At 41.1% G+C, this 20,941-nt stretch overlaps 1 protein-coding gene across 2 annotated transcripts in view; it reads right to left on the bottom strand.

Moving 5' to 3' along the window:
• PRKCQ (protein kinase C theta) overlaps positions 1–20,941 on the bottom strand; it is a 119,868-nt gene that overhangs the window by 63,533 nt on the left and 35,394 nt on the right. For both annotated transcript variants that reach the window (XM_014841323.3, XM_070500874.1), the window contains exons 2-5: positions 14,617–14,781; positions 13,475–13,600; positions 9,766–9,965; positions 6,370–6,430 (exon numbers count right to left, since the gene is read on the bottom strand). In XM_014841323.3, coding sequence (XP_014696809.1) covers positions 6,370–6,430; positions 9,766–9,965; positions 13,475–13,592 — 379 coding nt within the window. In that variant the 5' untranslated portion in view covers positions 13,593–13,600; positions 14,617–14,781. The remainder of the gene's footprint in view (positions 1–6,369; positions 6,431–9,765; positions 9,966–13,474; positions 13,601–14,616; positions 14,782–20,941) is intronic.

Genomic DNA, 20,941 nt, shown 5'->3' with positions numbered 1-20,941 from the left:
ACAAAAAATGGAGGTTTAGCAAAAATACGGGGCTTATATTTACAAATATAAAGAGTTAACAAAATTTAAACTAAGTTACTTGCATTCTGGCTAGGCAGTGGCAGAGACCTGACAACATACTTGAGGCAAAAACCCCTGCTAAGGTATCTTATTTTCTGTATCCCAAATAGTGGCCAGGCTGGCAATGAATTGGGTAGACAAAGGTGGGGCCGTGGAAATGGAGACCTCTCCCTGGGAGTCCAGCCAAGTCCCAGGACTCATTTTAAGGCTCAAGTCCTCTCTACAGTGGTCCACAGGCTTCCAGATAAAGAGCAATCCCAATAACCATCTAAAGAGTTCCACAGATGGGGCATAATGCTTTGCCTGACACTTTAAGGTTAGATAATATAGGTCTTTTTATTTGGAACTGGGCTGGAAATAAACTAGGCTTGGTGAATGAGGGGTTACAGTTAGGGTCACTGAGGCAATCGCCTTCCTCCTGGTACAAATGTGGAGATCTATTTACAACTTGTGACTGGTGTAGTGGGTCGTTTGTCAGTAAGATTTGACTCATTTCTATTTTCGTCCAGATGAAATGAAATGAAGTTAATAAAGCATAAAATTACTTTTAAATTCAGGAGATGGAAGTGAATTATTCTGGAAACCCCAGCTGTATTACTGTAAAAAATTATATGTATATAATTATATTAAAAATTATATATTGTCAAATGCACAGACTATTATGCATTTAATAGGACAGACTATACAGATATGAATATGTATATATTTATATAACAAAAATAAATTAAAGTATAAATATAAAATATAAAAATATACATATAGAAAATAGTCTGTGCATAAGACTACAATACGGTAAATTTTTTAAGATGTCAGAAAGTGCTAGAACTGAATTTATTCCCTTGCTCCTTCCTACGACTTCCTTTATCCTCTAACCATTTCAATCATTACAAGAAAACACATGTGTAAAAACTCAGAATTCTTTGAATTCTTCCAGTATTTACTATGTTTATTTCTGAAGTAATTTGCTCTTCTGTTTATGTATTGGCCTGAATAAGCTCATTGGTCTTTATATGTTTGGTTATTTCTTTTACAGTAATGGTGCCTGATCTATTTATTTAGGTTAATCTGTCACGTATTTGTAGTCAATCAAATCACAAATGTTTCTTGGGCATTAATAACAAATTGTTATGCTGAAAGTTCTAAAGAAATATGAGATGTCACCCCCAATTTTGAGTGGCTACCAGTCAAGTCAGGGAGACGTGGCTTTCATACAAAGAATAGTATATGATGGTGTTGAGTGGACTTGGAGATATGCACACCCATATTTTTTAGGAGCTAGGAAAAGGAATTACAAAAGAGACTATGAAGAGGCAGCTGAAAAAATAAGAGGAAAACTTGAACAGTATCACATTGGACAAGCCAAGAAAGCATGGGGTTCTCGACACTGACTGACCCACAGATGTCAAGAGAACTGAAGGCTAGGAAACAGAAATTTGTTTTGAGGACTCATACCGTTGGAGAAAGCCATTGGTCGAACTATAAGGCAGACTCTCAGGGTTTAAGAATTGATGGAGTAGTGAAGAAACAGGGTCAAATAAATATAAGCCACTTTTTCAAGAAATGTGTTAGGGAAGGAGAGGAAAGAAAAACTCATGGAGGTAAAAAGTTAAAAAAAACAAACTTTCTTAAGATTGGAGAAGATGGCTTAGTTCGCTATGCCTTGGCAATGAGGTGGAAACCTAAGAGAGAAGGAAAAGTTGAAGGCTGAGGATGCCAGAGAGGAAGCATGATTGGTGGTGCAGAGCTTCAAAGGATGAGAGCCCAGAGCCCAAGAAAGAGAGGGACTCTCTCTGAGGCAGAAGAGCGGGAAGAGAATGCAGGAAGAAGCAGCTGCATTCTAAAGTGCAGAGATGAAGATGGAGCCTCTCCCAGTTATAGGTGGGACAAGGCCAACCTCCAAGAGTGAGAGAAGAATAAGATACCCTCAGAAACAGAGGAGTCTGGGAATGTTTGGAATAACTACTGTATGGGAATTAAAAGAAAATACAAGGAATTTCTAAATGCCAGGGTGAGTCCGAGTGAACAGTCCAACAACCATTCATTGAGTACCTCCTACGGACCTACCATGCAACCTGGTGCTGGAGTTAAAGAGACAAATAAGATGTGCTTCAACCATTGCTTTCCTGCAAGGAAGTTAGAGTCCAGAAGGAAAGACAATTAAGGTAGTAAATGTCAGAACAGAAGTATTCACAGGATGGTATGGGACCATGGAATTCAGGAAACTACACCAGCTAAGGCAGGTATAGGCAGGTAGAGGTGAGAAACAGAGGAAAGTTGGGCAAGGAAGGTACTAGCAGAGATGATTTCTGAGCTAGGTTCTGAAAGATAAGTAACCTCTACCAATATGTGGGAGAAGGTATGGTGGGGAAAAGCAAGAGGTGTTCTCTTTAGAAGGAAGAGAATGAGCAAGGGGGCAGAGAGAGGGTATCTCAGGATGCAGTATTGCTAGAATGTGGAGTATGAAGCAGAAAATATCAGTGGTCACATCGAGAAGATGGGCAGGTATCAGACCAGTCTGTACGTTTTCCTGTAGATAATTTGCAAACACTGAAAGGCTGGAGGCAAAGCGACAGGAGCAAAGGGAGCAAAGGGAGGAAGAGAGGCATGACATGTTCACAATGGGGCTTTACATAGTTCATTCTGGCAGCCGCATAGGAGAACGACTGGGATTCAAGAAGAGGTAATGATGACATAAACAGAGGATAAAATTGAAAAATATTGAGTAGACAACATGGGCAGAAATAACTGATGGATTGATGTGGGAGGTGAAGGAAAAGGAGGCTATAAAAATTACTCCCAGGTTTTGGGATGCATAGAGTTATAATTAAGACAGTGAATACAAAAGGAATTAGGATGCTGGTGAAAATGGTAAGTGTAATTTTGGACAAGCTGAATTTCAGTACTCATAGAAAATCTAGTTGGAGAGGTCTATTAAGAGGTCAACCACGTGAGTCTGAAACATAGGAACATTATCTAGCAGCATCAGTTTGTAACAGACTCAGCTGGATGAGTTTTTCTAGCAGAGCCTTGGAGGAGAGAGGAGAATGCAAGGTTTGAAGGTCAGAACATCTGTGGCAGAAGAGGGTGCTCATGAGAGCAGAGCATGGCAAGTGCTTATCATGGGTCCAGGCAGGGAGGTAGTTAATGCCAGCAGTGGGCTAATAAATGGATGTGAAAGAAACTAGATTAGGGTAAAGTCTAGTACTTATTGGGTGAGAGGGAGAATTGACAGGGAAGGAAGATGAGCTCTGAGAGAGAAAGGTCCGACTCTGAGTGCTTGATGGCAGAGAATTCTGAGTGATGACCTGTGGGGGGATTGGAGGTTACTGAAGGGCTAAAGAAAGATATAGGAAGGTGTGAAAATATGAAGTGGGGGTATCAGACAGTGATAGTGAACACTGAAGCCACCAAGAGTGACAGTAAGAGAGCAGAAGAAGAAGAGAAAAAGTGATTCCAGCACAGAAATCAAGGAATGGGATTTTAAAAGAGAAAGAATGGAGTGATTTGCGTGTGAAGAGCAATGAGTCATTTACTTCCCCGCAGAGCAGAGTGGAGCAGAGAAGAATGGAGGCTCCCACTAAAGTGGGGTTCAGGGAACATGATATTATCTTAAATGTTTTCCATGATTGAATTCCGGATTCCCTACTCATTTGCCTTCTCTTTCCATGTCTCCCATTTCTACCACTCCTATTATAATTTTCCCAGCCTAGCTATTTTAAGAGATATCATTTTTTTCTGTTTATTCAACTTCGATTTATAAAGAATTATGAAGCACCTCATCTATGTACTGATAATGCGCCCACCCGTTCCCCCAAACTGTCATGAAATCTTGCCTTACTTTCTTTTCTTTTGGACTCTTTCTTTTATTCCCTTCCCATAACCATACCCCTAGACCAGATTCTCATCACCTCTCCATTGCGTAACTGAAATTTTATGGGTTCTCCCATATCCAGTCAATTTTCCTTCCCACATCTGTTCCACATTCCATTCTAAGCAACTTCCCTCAAACATGGTTTTCATCACATCACGTCCTGCTCAAGAACACAACAGTGACTCCCTGTTGATGACTTTGCCAAGCCTACACACTCCTCTTGTCGGGCTTCTAAGCCCTCCAGCATCTGTCTTTGATTCTTCATTCTGATTTTAGCAGAGGCCCCTGATCTACCTAGAGAGGTCTTCTCACAGTCCTCTGTCCACTCATATTTTTGCTCAAGACTACTTTTTTTCCTCCTAGAAGGTTATCCCTCTTCTTTGCAAATCTCAACTCTTCCTATCCTTCAATGTCCACAGAATGGAATTTTCTGGAATGAAGGCAACCCATACTGATCTCTTCGTTAATCAGTATTTAGGTGGTTTAGGATTTAATTTTCCTCTAACTGTTTAATCTGTACCACCTCTCCAATAGGGGTTTAAGTTCCTTGAGTGTAAGAACTCATATTTTGGTTTTCTGAATCCTTCAGAAAACTATTTCTTATATGCAATAATAAACATTCTTAAAATTGAATGATATCCTTATCCTATACTTCTTGTCATCAATAAGGAATTTTCTAGTTGGATTGCTCCATAATATTGCTTGTTAAATATATTAGGGTTTTTTGATATGTAAAAATTGAGGTAGAATCTTGATTTGGGTCTAGATATAAATATTTTAAATACTACAAAGTTTTATTCCTAAAAACAAATTCCCAGGCTTGTGTAATTATTGTTTGTGAAAATATCATTGTTTTTGCTCCACCTGGATTTGCTCTCTCATTCTAAGACAAAATTTAAGTTCCATGGTAATAGGATGAATGTCCATGAAGTGGTTTTCCAAAGCAGTGATCTTTAAACCATTTACCAAAAACATTTGCATTCTGATGCATGGAGGACTTTCTTGAATTTGCATTGGGCCGTGTTTTGAACTAATGGGAAGAGAGACTTTCTCTTATTTGAGGAATTAAGCACTATTGGTATTATCATTTAGGCCAGTACTTTCACTTTCTATGCAAACCCAGTTATTCAGCTGTCCTACAATCCCGCTATATGATTTTGACTGACTGAAAAATAGTACAATGACATGTACTATATATCTTCAGCTTCAACGAGAAAAAAGAAGAAAAGTTCAGATTGTATTTTTCCCTCCTTAGGAATTCTTTTTCTTTAAAAAAAAAAGCTGTATTATGGAAAATTTCAAATATATACAAAAGTTGAGCAAATATCATAATCAATTTCCCAGTACCAATCATCCAGCTTCAACAATTACCAATCCATAGCCACTCTCTTTCAATATACCCCATGCACTCCCTCCACCCCATGCTAATGGGTTTTTTGGAAGCAAATTCATGGTATCATATTATCTATAAATATTTCAGTATGCATCTCCAAGATAAGGACTCTTCTTAAAAAAAACATAACCACAATACTATCATAACACCTAAAAAATTAATAACAATGCCTCAATACCATCAAATATCTGGTGAGTGTTCAAGTTGCCTATTATTTCATAATAGGCTTTTCCAGTGTATTTATTTGAAGCCGGACCCAAAGGAATTGTATATGTTAAGCAAAGTCCCAGAAAACACCATAAATCTCTAATTAAAACTTGCTTCTTGGTAGTAAAACTAACTTAGGAAAAAATGGCAGTTTATTGTCAGGCAGTCCACATATCCATTCCGAGCTTTAGGATTTTATGAGTAGCAGCATGTGACTCGTTTAAACAGCACTTTGACAACAGAATATAAATGCAACAGAAGGAACTGACAGGCTGTCACAGGCACCGAGCAAACTGCTCAGCGATGTACCTTCTGTGACCAATGTCTGTATATGACATGGAACCGAAACTCTTTAGCAATGCATTTTTTCCTTCCTTGTTCCTAAAAGGATTTGAGGTGACTAACTTGAAGCATTAGTATTTTGCCAGTGGCGTTATGGAAAATATTTATTGGTTTCTTATTTATTTTGTATTCCACTGCTGGTGTGATAGCTTTTTATATCCTGTCATTTATGCATAGATAGTGGGTGTACACACAGCAACACACAAAACAGAGCCTTTTGTATTTACAGTAAATTCCCAAACTGAAAAGCACTGGGCATATGAGTTCACACAATTTAGAAACTCATGCTACATGTTTCATATTTCTGTGTTTATCTGGCCACAATAGTGTATTTTCAACTAATATTTGAGCACCACTGGGAGTTTTAAGAAAATTCTTTGTGCTTCCATTTTCTCCTAATTCTTTTCTAGGCTATTGCAAAAGTGAAATCACTTGCACACGAGGAGAAGGGGTATGCCCTCCTCAGCCCCAAAGAGGAAGAAGAAATGTCACTTGCCACTCATTTCCAGAAAGTATCTTGCGTTCATTAGCATTCGGCCTTGAGGCTTCAGCTCTAACTGGTCGAGAGAAGGAAAGAAATATCAGTCAGAATGTGAAATAGGAGCTGAGTTTAATGACATCATCACTGGCGGGTTTGGTGATGGCAGGAGATTTCCAGCACGGAACCCAAACACGACTCCCTTTCACTCTACGCATACTGATTATCATCAGAAGAGCGCAGCATCCACGAAGATGGCCCTTCTATTCAAACACCGCAGCGACTCGTTAATTTCACTCAGAGATCAAAGCTTCCGTCAAGAAGAAACAAAATTCTAGACAGATTTCATCTGATTTTCTTGCCCCACGCTGCTCCTTATCTGAAGAGTTGTAACAGGGTAGATTTAGATCTTAATCACGATGAAACAATCACAGACACTCGACCGGCTCACACTGGGAACTTGGGGTCTTTTGGGAGGAAAGATAAACCCCGCTCTAGGGGTGCCCACCCACACGGCCCTGGGTTAATCAGGTATGAAATGAGAGCAGCGTTTTTCTTTCACAAGGAGAGGCTGTTTGGAAAGTGCTGGGTAATCTACTAAGGGGAATTTTAACTAGATTGATCCGAGAACAGATAAAAAAATATGTCAGTATCACGATGTGAAGGGACCAGAAGAAAGTGACATTTTAAGGGATGATGTAGGATATTCTGTGATGAGACATAAGGGGAAAAATGGCAAATCTGAGACAACCTGAGAGCTATCGCTAATCTACTAAACCATAAAACTATGTTGTTAACATGCTGAAAAGAATCAGAAGGTGACTGAAGGTCATTATTGATTACTATATCCATGGGTTAACTAGAATGACTGCGAAATGGGAAGACGTGTCTGGTTGAACCCAGGGTTGAATTTGAATCGTGGCTAAATAATTTACTGGCTGTGTGACCTTGTATAAGTCACTAAGCCTTCAAAGAGCTTTGAAAAATTGACATAACAGCAATACTTACGTCACAGTTTCACTACTACAAGAATTTTATGATAAAATAAGCTAGTCCTGCTTGGCTAACTATAAATTCTCATGCCAGCTTAAATAGATTAATGAAGAGAAGGGCTTTCGACATCAAGCATGTACACCATTGTTCTCTGGTCTGTGGAATAAGTACTAAAAATGGAGGCGAAAATGGAATTAGAAGAGCAAGAGAGAAGGGGCTTATTCCCCCATAAAGTGGGGAAAATTGTGACCAAAAGGGTGACCACAAAGTTATCAATATTCAGGACTTAGTGGTGGTGGAGGAAATTAAACCAGTTAGCTGCTAGAAAAACTATATCAATAGAAAGTCATATTCTGCCTTTTTTTTTTTTTTTTGCCAATGAAGATTGGCCCTGAGCTAACATCTGTTGCCAATCTTCCTCTTTTTACTTGAGGAGGATTCACCCTAAGCTAACATCTGTGCCAGTCTTCCTCTATTTTGTATGTGGGTCACCGCCACAGCATGGTGGCCAATGAGTGGTGTAGGTCTGTGCCTGGGAACCGAACCCAGGCTGCCGAAGCGCAGCATGCCAAACTTAACCACTGGGCCATGGGTCTGGCCCCTCTGTCACATTTTTGAGAGTGAATAAGAGATAACCACACAAACTGTTAAAACCTGGGGAAAGCAGAGGGTGAGTCTTAGTGTGGTGTTTAGAAACTGGACAGAACCTGGGAGGTGAAAGGCAAATTTCAGAAAAGAACAATTTTTAAACAGAGAAATTAATATTAAGAAAGCAGATTTCAATAGAAGCAAGGGAAAATATAAGTCCCAAGCAACCAGTAGGCCCTTACACACTATAAGTAAAAGTAAACTAAGAAAGGACCTTGAAAAAAAAAAAAGCTGGAAAATGTTAAACGGCTGCTGGTTACATGAAGATCTGAAGGCCATCAAGCACTTACGTCTAAATAATGCTGGAATGCAAGAAACTAAAAAGTCTGATAAGAATAAAGTCAGAAAAAGCAAAGGCAAGAAGTGAAATGCAACTTTAAGAGCTAGGAATAGAAAAGCGACCTGTTTATCAGCAAAACCTAGCAGAAGGACTGACAACTTAGGTACCCTCTCATTGATGGAGAAGGACATCAGCTAGAATGCTATTTTTAAAATTAGAGATTTGGTGACTATTCTCCTTTTTTTAAGAAATTAGAGGCAGAAAGCATAAATGGGAATGAGGGAAAAACTGGGGGAGATTCTCTCGTTAATCTCTTCTTTCTCCTAGCCCAGCCATGTGCTCCCATGGTCAGGCCCAGCCTCTGCTTCCCCGGCTCGCTTCCCTGGTTTGTGTAAACTCTTCCACACGAAGGGGCACCCCTGTGACACTCTTCAGTCAGTTAACCTCGTCCTACTTCCCTAAGCATCTCCCCAAAAGGAGTTCTGTTTCCACGATCAAAGATTCATGCAAATATACACTTTCCCAAAAAGTACTGTATTTTTTGGAAGTCTAAAACACAAAACTCTAGGTTGGAGGCTTATAGCATTCGCGTTTTCAAACTGTGACTTGAAAATCTTTTGGGTGGAGTTCTTAAAAATCTGAGTTATAGGAAATAAGAAGCAGAAAGAAAAGACTCTCTCCTTTTGCATAAAGGCTATAAACATTTGCAAACATTTTCTGGGTTTCAGATCATTTAAAAACAGGTTTTACTGGTATATATTTTTTCATCTTGTGGGCCCCAGAAACATTCATTAGAAATTTTTATGCTTTCTTCCCTTTAACGTTTCTTTTCCTTCTAACATGTTACTAACGTTCCCTTTAGTATTTTACTCTTCCCTTTAAGATTTCTAAACATTTGCTACCAAAATGGTTATAAGCTAAGTTTTCCAAAAAACTTGGTGTGGTAACATGGATTGTGTATGATGTGTTTTTTAGTACAAAGTAAGCTAAGTGAATACATTATGGCTAAAAAGTTTATAGGGGTTGGCAAAGTATGGAGAGAAAAGGCCAAACATTAAATGGATCTTTGCTCTATCCTTTCATTTATCTATCTTTACTGTGTCTATCTTAAAAAGCTATCTTTATCAAGATGTCTATGTGATGTCTTGATGAATAGACAACAGTTAAGTTCCCAAGTTAGGGGAAATTTGTGATATTTCTGAGCATACTTTGACAGTTATAAATCAATAACAGTTCTTCATACCCTAAGAGAGCTTCACTTTACACAGGAATCAAAGACATTTCAATATGTCAATACATTCTATTGTCCATAATGAATAATCATTGTCATTATCAAGTCACGAATGAGTAAGTGGTAGGGAGTCTGTTGACTCAAGGTTAGTGTACCATAATTTTAGGATGACACTGAAAGTTTGAGGTAGTCTTCTACTAATATGGTACTCATCTCTTGATGGCACATACACTGTATGTAAGCTCACCGCTAGGATACTTACCCATATTTCTGTCTTCCCATTGTTCTTCCTGCATCTCTCGGCCAGCGAGTAGAGTTCGACAGTCGTTTCAGATATTAGATCGACATTTTTGCCCTTCACGATGATCTGCATTACTCTCCCCTTGTTGATGTGGGCGTCAAAAGTGCTGTCCCAGGGCGGGTACATGGTTGGCTTCTTCTGGACATACGTTTGCCCATTCTCTAGGAATAGAAAGATAGTTCTCGTTACTCCTTTCGCCAGCTCTGAGAAATAATTCAACTCAAGAACAGTGGCGCCCATTCCCTCTGCTCTGTAGGCTATACTAATTCTGTTGGGAAGACAAAAATACCACATAAAACAATTAGAGACAATATAGGACACAATGAGGCAGTTTCATGGTCTACATGCAAGGTCACATATTGAAATTTAAGAGTCAATCTGGATGATTTAGGCAACAAAAATCTGAGAACATCTTGGACTAGCAGTGTTCTTTTCCTATTCAACACTTAGTCGACACACTTTGAGTGTGAACACCTGAGCAAATGAAAAGCACTCAGGGGCTAAGCCTGGTGTATTTAGTAGGGTAGAGTGACCCCGATCCCATTCTTTACATGATTTGCACTTCTATGCCTTTTGGGATCCTCCTTTGCTAATCCAGGAAGGGTGGACACATGACTAATTTCACTGGCATCTGGTAAAAAATAGCCAATACAAAACTACTGGTGTGCACCTGAAAGACACAGTGGCATAATTTAAGGCTCATAGTGAGTGCTCCTTTAAAAAGACATTTTAAAAGTTTTCCATTGGACATAAATATACTAAGATGCAAACCTTTAAAACATAATGACCATTATTTCTTTCTCTAATTTTTAAATGAGGATATATTTTACATGCACCCTGAGCAAAAACTAAGAAGTAACTCAGAGAGGCGGTGGTCTTAATCCACCACCTTAATCCACTGAGTCAACAAAGCAGGCTATAGACCTGCAAGTGAGGACAAGCAGGCAGGGGGGAGTCCTGGAAATGATAACAAGACCCATGGTCAGGCTGATGAAGTTTAAGGGAAACCTCCCAGAAACAGCAGGGGATGGGGAAAGAGTTTACTAGTGCGATTTAGCGCTTCTCTTATCTTTCATCCATATTGGATTTTCCGTAGTATTTATTCTTGAATCATCTCAGAAGCAGTAAACTGCAGCTGTATTGGAGTGTTTGTTTCTTGTGATAATACCACCCTAAGTAGCAGATTTAGCAATTGAGAGATGTTGAGAAAGCGAAGGGGAAATATCTGTTTAAAGCAGGAAAACCAAGCAGTTCTGACTCCTGAGGGCCCTTGCTCTCCAGGGCACAAAGCTGCCAGAGAACAGGCACTTAGCATTTGCTAAATTATTATTTGGGAGGTATACAAGGATTTCAAAAAGCTGAAACTTCAAATTTTAGGGAAACCTGGCTATTAGAGGTATAAAGTCTGACAATGTTAAGGGGGAAATAGATGGAGAAGATTTTTATGGCTTGTTTAAAAGAAATTTCACTGGAGATTAGACATTTAAAAAAAATAATGGCAATATTAATGAACATAGTAACATTTTACTTCCATAGACTTGAAACCTCTCCTACTCATAATTCCTTTCAACCGTTCTCCACGCCTCCAAAAGACAGAAATTCCCACAGCAATTTTATACTTTCATTCACTAAATTTGTAATCACCTAAAAAGAGGACCAGAAGTCAGATCCTCTCTAACGACAGTGAACTTTACCGTTTTCAAAGGCTCCCTGACTGACAGATTGTGTCCTGTTTGTCCCTGTTCTGTTGACTCACCTTGGAAAATGCAGACTCGCACCCCTACGATTGAAACACGTTTAAATTCTATAGAAGTAACGCTTGAATTACAACGTTCAGAGTGATTTCTTTTGAGAACAAGACTCAAACAAAATCAAAAACAAAAATCTCCGAACTCCACAGGCTAATCTTTTGGAAAAACAAAGTCTTCTTTTCTGACAAGATCGACATGGCTGATTAGACCAAGTTCAAAGGCAAGGCCAAAAAAAGAAGAAGAAATTTAAAAATGCCTCTCAGGAGGCAAATGTCAGTGAGAACCATGGTTGTAAAGAGGACTGGATCCAGGAGACCCATGAAGTCAAAAGCGGCTTGGAAAACTCAAGACATTTTACACTTCAAAGATTGCTGTGACATTTGAAAGGTTTTAGATTGGGAGCAAGTGCCATTCTCACTTTTGACTAAACAGGAGAGAAATCTGGGCAGAAGGGAAATCAAGATGATGCAGACGGTCTCCTCAGCTTTGATGCACTTGCAGTGGCTGCAAGGATGAAGTCAACCACAAAGCACAAGTCTTTCAAGGGAGGGAAAAGCCAACAGAGTAGGATCTGGAACTCCAGGATTCTGAGCTGGAAACATCTATCTGGAGGTCTGCAACTTCTCAATCAGGTCCCCTTGCATCTGTAAATGTCACCCCCCCAAGGGGCCTTTAGAACTACCTATATAAGATAACGCACATCTCTCTCTTTCTCTCTGTCCCCAATCCTTCTCTTGCCTTGTTTTCCTTCACAGCACTTATCATTCTGTTGTTAGCGCTGCTGAGTTGATTCTGACTCCTAGCGACCCTGTGGCCAGCAGAACAGAAGCCTGTCCGTTTTTTTTCCGCCATCCTCTCACCTTCTGGCGCTCTGTCAGATAACGCTCTGCTGCTGTTCATAGGGTTTTCACGGCCACTTCTTCCGGAAGTGGGTGGCCAGGTCCTCCTTCCTAGTCTGTCTAGTCCGGAAGCTCCACTGAAACCTGTCCATCATGGGAGACCCTGCTGGTATCTGAAATATCCGTGGCAGAGCTTCCAGTGTCCCAGCAACATGCAGCCACCGCAGTGTGACAACTCACAGACGGGTGGTGTGGTTCACTGACTGGGACACGAACCCGGGCCAAAGTGGTAAGAGCCCGAAAAAACAAGTGTGTGTAGGGATACAGAGGAAGCTACTGAGGCTGGGAAACCCTGGGGGGTGCAAATTCCTCCTATCCTTCCTTTAGAAAGTCCATAATCATCTTAAAGTACAGAGGCAGCCATCAAGGAGAATGGAAGCCAGCTGAAGGGACTAGGCACTGATTCCCGACAGAAGAGGGTGATTTTAACTGAATGATCTAAACTCACAAAAGGACTCTTGGGAGACTGTCACACTTTGCCCCTCACCGTGGACCGCTTATAAATACTTAAATTTGACAAAACATGACTACTCTTTCACCCTTGCAGGGTCTTCATAAACACAGAAATAAGTTTTCTGAAATTTGGATTCTCATGGCTAATTATATATTCTCTGTAACATTAGCCAAAGAAGCAGTAAACTGCCTTTTGAGTTAATTCTAAGGTTATGCAGACTTAATGTATCCATAATCACTGAAAACAACCAGGATTCACAATATTGTCCCAGGATCTACTTTGGCTCCCTAGTAGATTTCTTTTCCCATTAACTCCTCACTCAATGTCCTCAACCTTTCCTTTCCTCTGTTCCCCTTGTTTATGTGGGAGAATGGTACCGTGAAACAGAACACGAGGAGCCCGGGGTCTGTTCAGAGCTGTCACTAAGCCCACATGACTCAGGAGGTTCTTGGCTTCCCTGGGCGTCAGCTTCCCGAACTGTAGAAAGATCCTGGAAGGCCTTGCTTCATGGTTCATAGCAGAGTCCTCCTCCTCCTCTCCCACCCCCAAAACCCCCTCACGTTTACCTGATTCAACATATTCTTTGACAAGCACAGCGCAGTAAGGGTTAACGGCCTCTCCCTGACACGGCTGGCAGGACCCGCAGTCAAAGTTGGACAAGCCAATTCGAAGAAATGGTGACATGGTTGCTCCTTGCAAAGTGACAAAAGGCAAATATTATTTGGGGGCTATCAAATACGTTATTTTTAGTGTCCCATGCCCACTTCACCAGTGCTTTATCACCGGCAGCCAGAGCCTCAAATGGTTCAACTATCCATTTGAACAAACGCTTCTCCTTCCTCTGCTGCAAAGCACGTTATTGGGCTCACCCCAAACCCACAGACGGCCATGCCAGAGAAAGAGGCGTTCTGGAAGTCTCCATCACTCAACCTCCTGACTTAGAAGGATAATGCCACCCTTAATTTAATGGAGTTATGTTTAATAGTTGCAGAGAAAGGTGGAAATTTACCAACATTTTCTCTCTTCTATTATTCAAGTAGGGACCCAGGAAACAACATACTGTAATAAGAAAATGAGTTTATAAAGAGTGAGTCTATTCTAGTCACACCAATTAAATATGACACCACTAAATTCTTACACGGGCTATTTATGTGTGTGACGGAATCAGCTCTGGGCATTTAGCAGCTGATCTCTATTTACTTTAGACATTTTCAAGAAAGTCTGCTTTCTTGACAGTCATATATATGTGTATGTGTGTGTGTGTGTGTGTACACACATACTTATATAAAAAATAAGCTTTTGAACATTAGGAACCACTTTAAAAACCCTAAATCATTGGCCAACATAAAATAGTGCATTATTGTGTAAGGATAAACAAATTACTTCAGAAAAGCCAAATAATTAATAATTACGCTTTCTCGGAGACATAGGTGAAAATCATCACAATGTTAGCTACAGATTCCAGGAGGCGAGTCTGATGCTTCATCTGCCATTCCTTCCTTGTCCTCATTTGGCCACTTGCCCCAACTAAACATCTTTTTTTTTTTTTAACATACTTTTCCACAAGGTCCCATTAATCTGGAACTATCATTTGGTATTTAGTGGAAAAGTCACCTCCTTGCTTCTTCTGTCTTCTTGAAGGCTTTCTTCTCGTGAATTTTCCCAAACTTTCTTAAATAAGCCATAGATAACAAGAACAAAGCATTACCTGTCTTTTCTACCTTTGTATAAAGGAAGAAAACTCCTCAGAAGAATAGGAACCCAGACGTGAGGATCAATGACAGAGGTGGAAATCCTGGGTCCCTAATCCCGAATCTGGCAGAGCCATCAATGATCCTCTGGAAGGCCGGTGGTCTTTGGGTATGTTCTGAACCTAGAGAGAGACAAATTAGGGCTCTTGACAACTGCTGCGAATTTCACGGGTATTGAGAAAGTCCCTATTTCCTGCAGAGTTTAGCAGGTTTAACAAAAGGAGATGGTTATGGAATAATCATGCTTTGTCGGATGTTCTTAGTCTCTGAAACATTCGGTACATGTCACACTGCTCAATTGGCAGCTAGGTGACTTCCAGATCTGTCTTTAGGGGGCCCCTTCACCCTCTGAGCTTAGAGTTCTGGGCAGGCGCCTGGCTGATCACAGAGAGTTCTCCAGAGAAACTTCTTTGAGACTCCCCTTTTCCTGGGCCACCATAGGTCTTTCAGGCAAATCCACATTTCTCCACTATCAGGAAAAACCACCAAGAACTATCCTCATTTACGAGAGTATTTATCACGTGAGGACTTTTTGAAGATTTCCTCAATGTAAGTAAAGGGTAAAAGCAATTCATTCTGACCTGAGCCTGGAGGGACCCGTGGCTCATACAGCCTGCGTTACAACCACTCTGAACTTTAATGACTGATGTGTCACTCTGCTATTTCCAGGCTGCGCTCAGAATTAGGCAACAGCAGCTCAACAGTCACCTGGGGAAATCTGTCCGGGGAATAGATGGAAACCTCTCGGGTCCCCAGGGTTTCTAGGACAGTATGGAAGAGGTTCCAGGGAGAGCCTCTTTCCTCCTGAAGGTCTTACTTAGACATCAACAGACTTCCTATTTCATCAGCAGATTCATCCAGATTCTCTTGCCATTTCCCCAGATTCTCTTGCCTTATTGAGCATTCTGACAGTTTACCCAGTGTCTGTGCGTGTTTGAGGCTGAGCCACTGTCTCTTTTTCTAAAGGTCTAGTCCAAGCGACAGGATCTGACATTTGACATCCAGAAGACAGAACTGGCATTTGTGCCCTATAACCTCACACATCATTCAATAAAGCCTCAAACTCAGGGGGACTTTTTTTTTTTTTTTTTAAGATTTTATTTTTTCCTTTTTCTCCCCAAAGCCCCCTGGTACATAGTTGTGTATTCTTCGTTGTGGGTTCTTCTAGTTGTGGCATGTGGGACGCTGCCTCAGCGTGGTCTGAAGAGCAGTGCCATGTCCGCGCCCAGGATTCGAACCAACGAAACACTGGGCCGCCTGCAGCGGAGCGCGCGAACTTAACCACTCGGCCACGGGGCCAGCCCCCTCAGGGGGACGTTTTTAAGGCAAAAGGTAACATTTTATTCCTGAGCTACTCAGGTTTTTCCCCTCCTGTAGCGGTAATAGGTGATCCTTATGAAATGAAGAAAACACACAAAATTGGTAAAAAAGTACCTCATAATTCCACCAATAAAAGCAAATCACTGTTACTATTTTGATGTATTTTCTCTAGTCTTTTTTAATTAACAGGTTTTGTGTTTCTCTTTTACATGCTGTGCTCGTACTGCGTGTATGGGATTATGTTTGACTTTTTAATGTAACATTTTTACCATAAAAACTGTCCAAGTTACGATGTCATCTTTGAAAGCACCTTTTTAATTCTTGCATGATATTCTATGGAGGGACAGCACCAGGATCTGCTTTACTAATGTCTAACAGTTAGACATTTAGACTGTTTCCAATTTTTCCATAATAGAAATAATGCTGTGCTAAGCACCTTTCTACAATATTTTTTAAAATTTAGGAATATGGCATCAGCCTAGATTACCAGAGCACTACAATATTACTAGATCAGATGGTATTACTATTTGTAAGGTCTGATACATTTACAGAAAATAATGAAACATAAAGGCAAAGATCTAACAGGGAAAATATCTACGGTAAATGTAACAGACAACAAGTTAGCATCATTCTCATGTAATGTGTACACAAATTTGTAAAAAAAAATAGTCACTACCCACGAGGCAAGTAAACAAGTGACAATCACACAAACTATACAAATTCAAACAACATAGTTGGAACTAGCTATATGGAAAAATGTTCAGCCTTGTGAGCAATTCAAGAAACGCAAAATAAAACAAGATACTATGTAACTGCATTTATGTGACATTCTTGAAAAGACAAAACTATATGGAGAAAAAAGTCAGTGGTTACTGGTGGTTTGGGTAGGGAACAGAGTACGTCCACACGGGGAAAGCATGCAGAAGTTTTGGGGGAAGATCAAACCGTTCTATAAACTGATGGTGGTAGAGGTCACAGAAATCTAAACAAATTCCCAGAATTATACAGCAAGAGTAAAAGCCAATTTTACCGTATGCTAATTTAAAAACCAAAATAAAACAAATATGCTTTGGCACTTGAGGCATGGATTATAAATCCAGAGGGTATATAGATAAAATACAAAGAATATACATTAGGAAACTGGGAATTCATATAATAAAATAATAAATTAAAATCTTAAAGCAATCAAGAGTAGCCTCAATTTACTAAAGGGAAACGGTCAGAGTCTTAAAAAAAATACAGCTTTTACTCTGTAGTACTTAAACTCTTTGGAAACTTTGCATTTTGCTTCAAATAGCTGAGAAAAAAATAACATTAGAATTGGATGATGCATTTGCTTTGAGGATCCATTAATATTCAACTCAAACTGTAATATTAAAAAGAGTCAAAATATAAAATAAAAAATAATAATCTTTTACCTGTGCAATTAGCAAATTTTTTTGCAATGTGCTTACGTAACCCTGGCAAGGACAATATGAATCATACACTTTTATAAAATGCTGTTTGGAGTATAAATCTCCACAATCCTTTTGAACACACACACACACTATACATGTGCGTGTATACACATACACACATATGTAGATCTCAAGAGCCAAAAAGATGTACAATGACACAAGAGGAAGAAATTAACATGAAAGATTTTGTGGGCGGGCCTTTTGTGCTCAGAGCTGAAGCTAAGGGAGAAGGGGGATTTCCCTGGTGCTAAAATAAAAAGGAGAATTGCTTGTGTACAAAAATACATGCACTGGAATAGCATCTATCAGGACTGCCCTCCCCCAGCCTGCCCGTGCAGCATAAACCTCATAACTCTCCTCTTGACTTGCCATTCACAACGGTCTCACCCTTTACAACACTGTGTAGATGATGGACTGGCCAGGCTGCTCCTGACAGCGCAGGGGCCAGGTTCCTCTACAGACCTCTGTCTGAGTAATAAAATCACACATTCAATTCTCCCCTTGCCAGCTCCCAGGACCCTCAACCTGCCGGGTCCCAATGGCTCACTGTCCTGTCTTCTTTCATTTCACCAGCTCCGTGACTGGTGCCATGACTCTGAGCTTAGCACTCTGCTTAGATGTCGCGCCCCACAACAACTTGCTTTCCTCCTTCCCCGCCACCTCCTTCACTGTTGCCTTAGCTCGATTCTGCATCGTCTCTTGTTTGAGGCATCACAGCAGCTTACCCTGTCTCTCTCTCCAGTCCTGGTCACCTCTCATTCCCAGTCAGATCTCCATGCTGCAGCCCCAAGGAGCTTTCTCAGGATGGTGCAGAACCACTGCCACTTCTCCAACTCATCACGCTGTTTCATAGCTCAAGGCTTTTAGGTACACCGTCCCTCTCCCTGGAATGCCCTCCTGTTTCACTCCATCCTCCTGTTTCACTCCATCCTGCCCCCCACCCCTACTTCCTCATCTTTCAAGTTCCTGCTAGTCTCTGCCTCCTGTTTGAATCCTTTCTTCCCTCTGCCTCCATCACCCTCCCTCCAGCAATCTAGGTGGGATTCACTCGGCCCTCCAGGTCCCCACGGCTCCCTGGGTACATCGGGAGACAGCACTTGTCATATATATTTGCCTCAGCTCTGCCATTTCAAAAGTCTGAGTGAAGCAGATCCTGTCACTGCCATTCACTGTCTCTGTCTCCAGCTCTCAGACCCCAGATTTGGGGGGACATGGTAGAGCCCCACCAGCGTTTCTCCTACTTAATCCTTGAGCTACCCCATAGACTCAGACGAGGGGAGTGACTCAGACTCCGGAAGTCTCTCTGGTTTCACCTGCAGTATCTCTAGCAAACCCCTCGAGAGTGAGTGCACGTGGTGCCTTACTGACTGGACGCTGGCTGTGATCAAGGGTTTGCTCGGTTACCACATGCGTTTGGAGATTTCAGTCTGCTTCGTGGGGTGGCGACGAGACCAAGGGCTGGTCCTCACATGGCCAGATTTTCCTATATCGCCTTATTAGATTTATTGGTTCATGTTTGCCTTCCCCAAACAGACTGCGGGCTCTGAGAGCAGGGACCGTGTCTTCATCATCTAGGCTCCTCCAGGGCGGATCTCTCTGTCTGATATGTAGGGAGGTTCAATGCCTTTTGGCTAAGGAACTTAATTTTCAAAAGCAAGATTTTACATAATCTCTTCATCTTCATGCATTTCTTTTACCTGCAAGGGTTTGCTATGGTCCCCTTAGGCAGCAGACAGTTACAGAGGAAGTCAATACAAAGCGACTGGCCCAGGCGGAGAATGGAGGCCATTACGAGCTCTGCGGTAGGAGTCATTTAACCTCTCCAAGGCTGTTTTCTCTTTTGGAAAATGGTGATAAAGCCAGTCCTCATCTCAAAGGGCTACGAGGATGAAATGGGCAAATACACGAGGTGCTTAGAATGGGGCTGCACATGTAAACTCTCAAAAAATGTTAGTCATTATTATTATGATTGCAACTCTGATACAATTCCTAACGGACTTCCTTGACTTTATTAGCGTGTACCAAAAAGGGGCAGGAAGAGAGTAGAAACAGTCTTTTAGGAGCCCATCTGGGCTGAGTTATGTGACCTTCCTCTGTGCTCTGCCACCAGACGCCCAGCGAAGCCCACATAGATCTCTCCGACAGCATTATTACGGTCTAACAGAGTCATCTCGGTGGTGGCACTTATCATGATAAACTATGAGTATGTCCATCCAGGCTTCTCTGCTTTTGCAATTCCAGCTTTTTCAATATCATAATATGTACCTTAAATTTAAAAAGCATCCTCACTCTTAGGAGCTCGGTGTTTTCACCGTAAGCGTGATCTCATCTGTCTTTAGCAGGTAGATGGTTGAGGATCATTGCTCAGCGGTGTGCATAAGGTCACACACTTTTAAGCACTGAACCAAGAAGTCTGGTCTCTTGACTCCCTGGGCACTGACTCATCTATTTACCTCGACCGACTCCCCCGCCACAATTGAAACCTGCCAAACACTTGCACAGTGATGTCAAGGATGGCCACCACACAACAAAACCTGATGGGGAAGAAGTCCACAGTCATAGAAAGCAACAGGAGTGCCATGCAGTCTCATCAGCTGAAAAATATCAAGAATTCTCTTCCTCTGCAGCCAAGGAAGTAAGAACGAGCCTACTTCTTTATTTAAAAAAAATCTAGACAGCACTTGTATTGCTATAATTTAGTTGGAGATGTCTCCGTGACAGAGGGAGAGTGTCCCAGAAATAAAATAACGAGTCATCGCTCCATCAAAACCTCTGACATGCAGAAGAGACAACACAAATGAATCAACCGTAAACTTGAGAATGAGGGAAAAAAGCATTCGGTGGTTTCCAAGTGCATTGGCTCAGTTTGGTAAATTAAACATCAGTTTGGGCAAATTTTGGCAAATGAAGCTACCCTTAGAGCTTTTACATTTCTTTACGGCATAAGAGTGTTTCTCAGATAAAAGTGACTGCTGTATAAAATGACCTACCACCGTAGAAAATGACCTGTAATAAAAAGTAACTGGCCTTACAATGTGCACAGAAGAAAGATGGTAACTAGCGAACTTCACATAATCGGGAAATGTTTTATCCTGTTGCTAAAACTGCTACAAAGTATCGTAATAAAAAGAGTCAGATTAAATATTAGCCTCTCGCCCACAAACACAGTCTCAAAAGTGAAATGAAAGAATAAAGGTGAACTGAAGATAATATTTAAAAATAACCCCTCCGTGGGTGCTGCAATGACAAAAGAAACTTGAGCCTAACATTCGACCGGCTGTTTGAACTAGTGAGGGAGGGAGACGTGTTGACAAAGCCAGTTCCACCCTCCAACCTGCAAACATGAACGACACGCCCACCCATTATGGTGTGAATGTACCCGCCCAGAACTGTATGTCAAGCCCTAAGCCCTCAAGTGACTGTATTTGGAGATGGGGCCTTTAGGGAGCTGATGAAGGTTAGATGAGGTCATGAGGGTGGGGCCCTAATCTGATAGGATGGTGTC

The sequence above is a fragment of the Equus asinus genome, chromosome 29, assembly GCF_041296235.1.
Source record: "Equus asinus isolate D_3611 breed Donkey chromosome 29, EquAss-T2T_v2, whole genome shotgun sequence".
NCBI lineage: Eukaryota > Metazoa > Chordata > Mammalia > Perissodactyla > Equidae > Equus > Equus asinus.
This window is presented reverse-complemented; position numbering and strand designations above follow the sequence as displayed.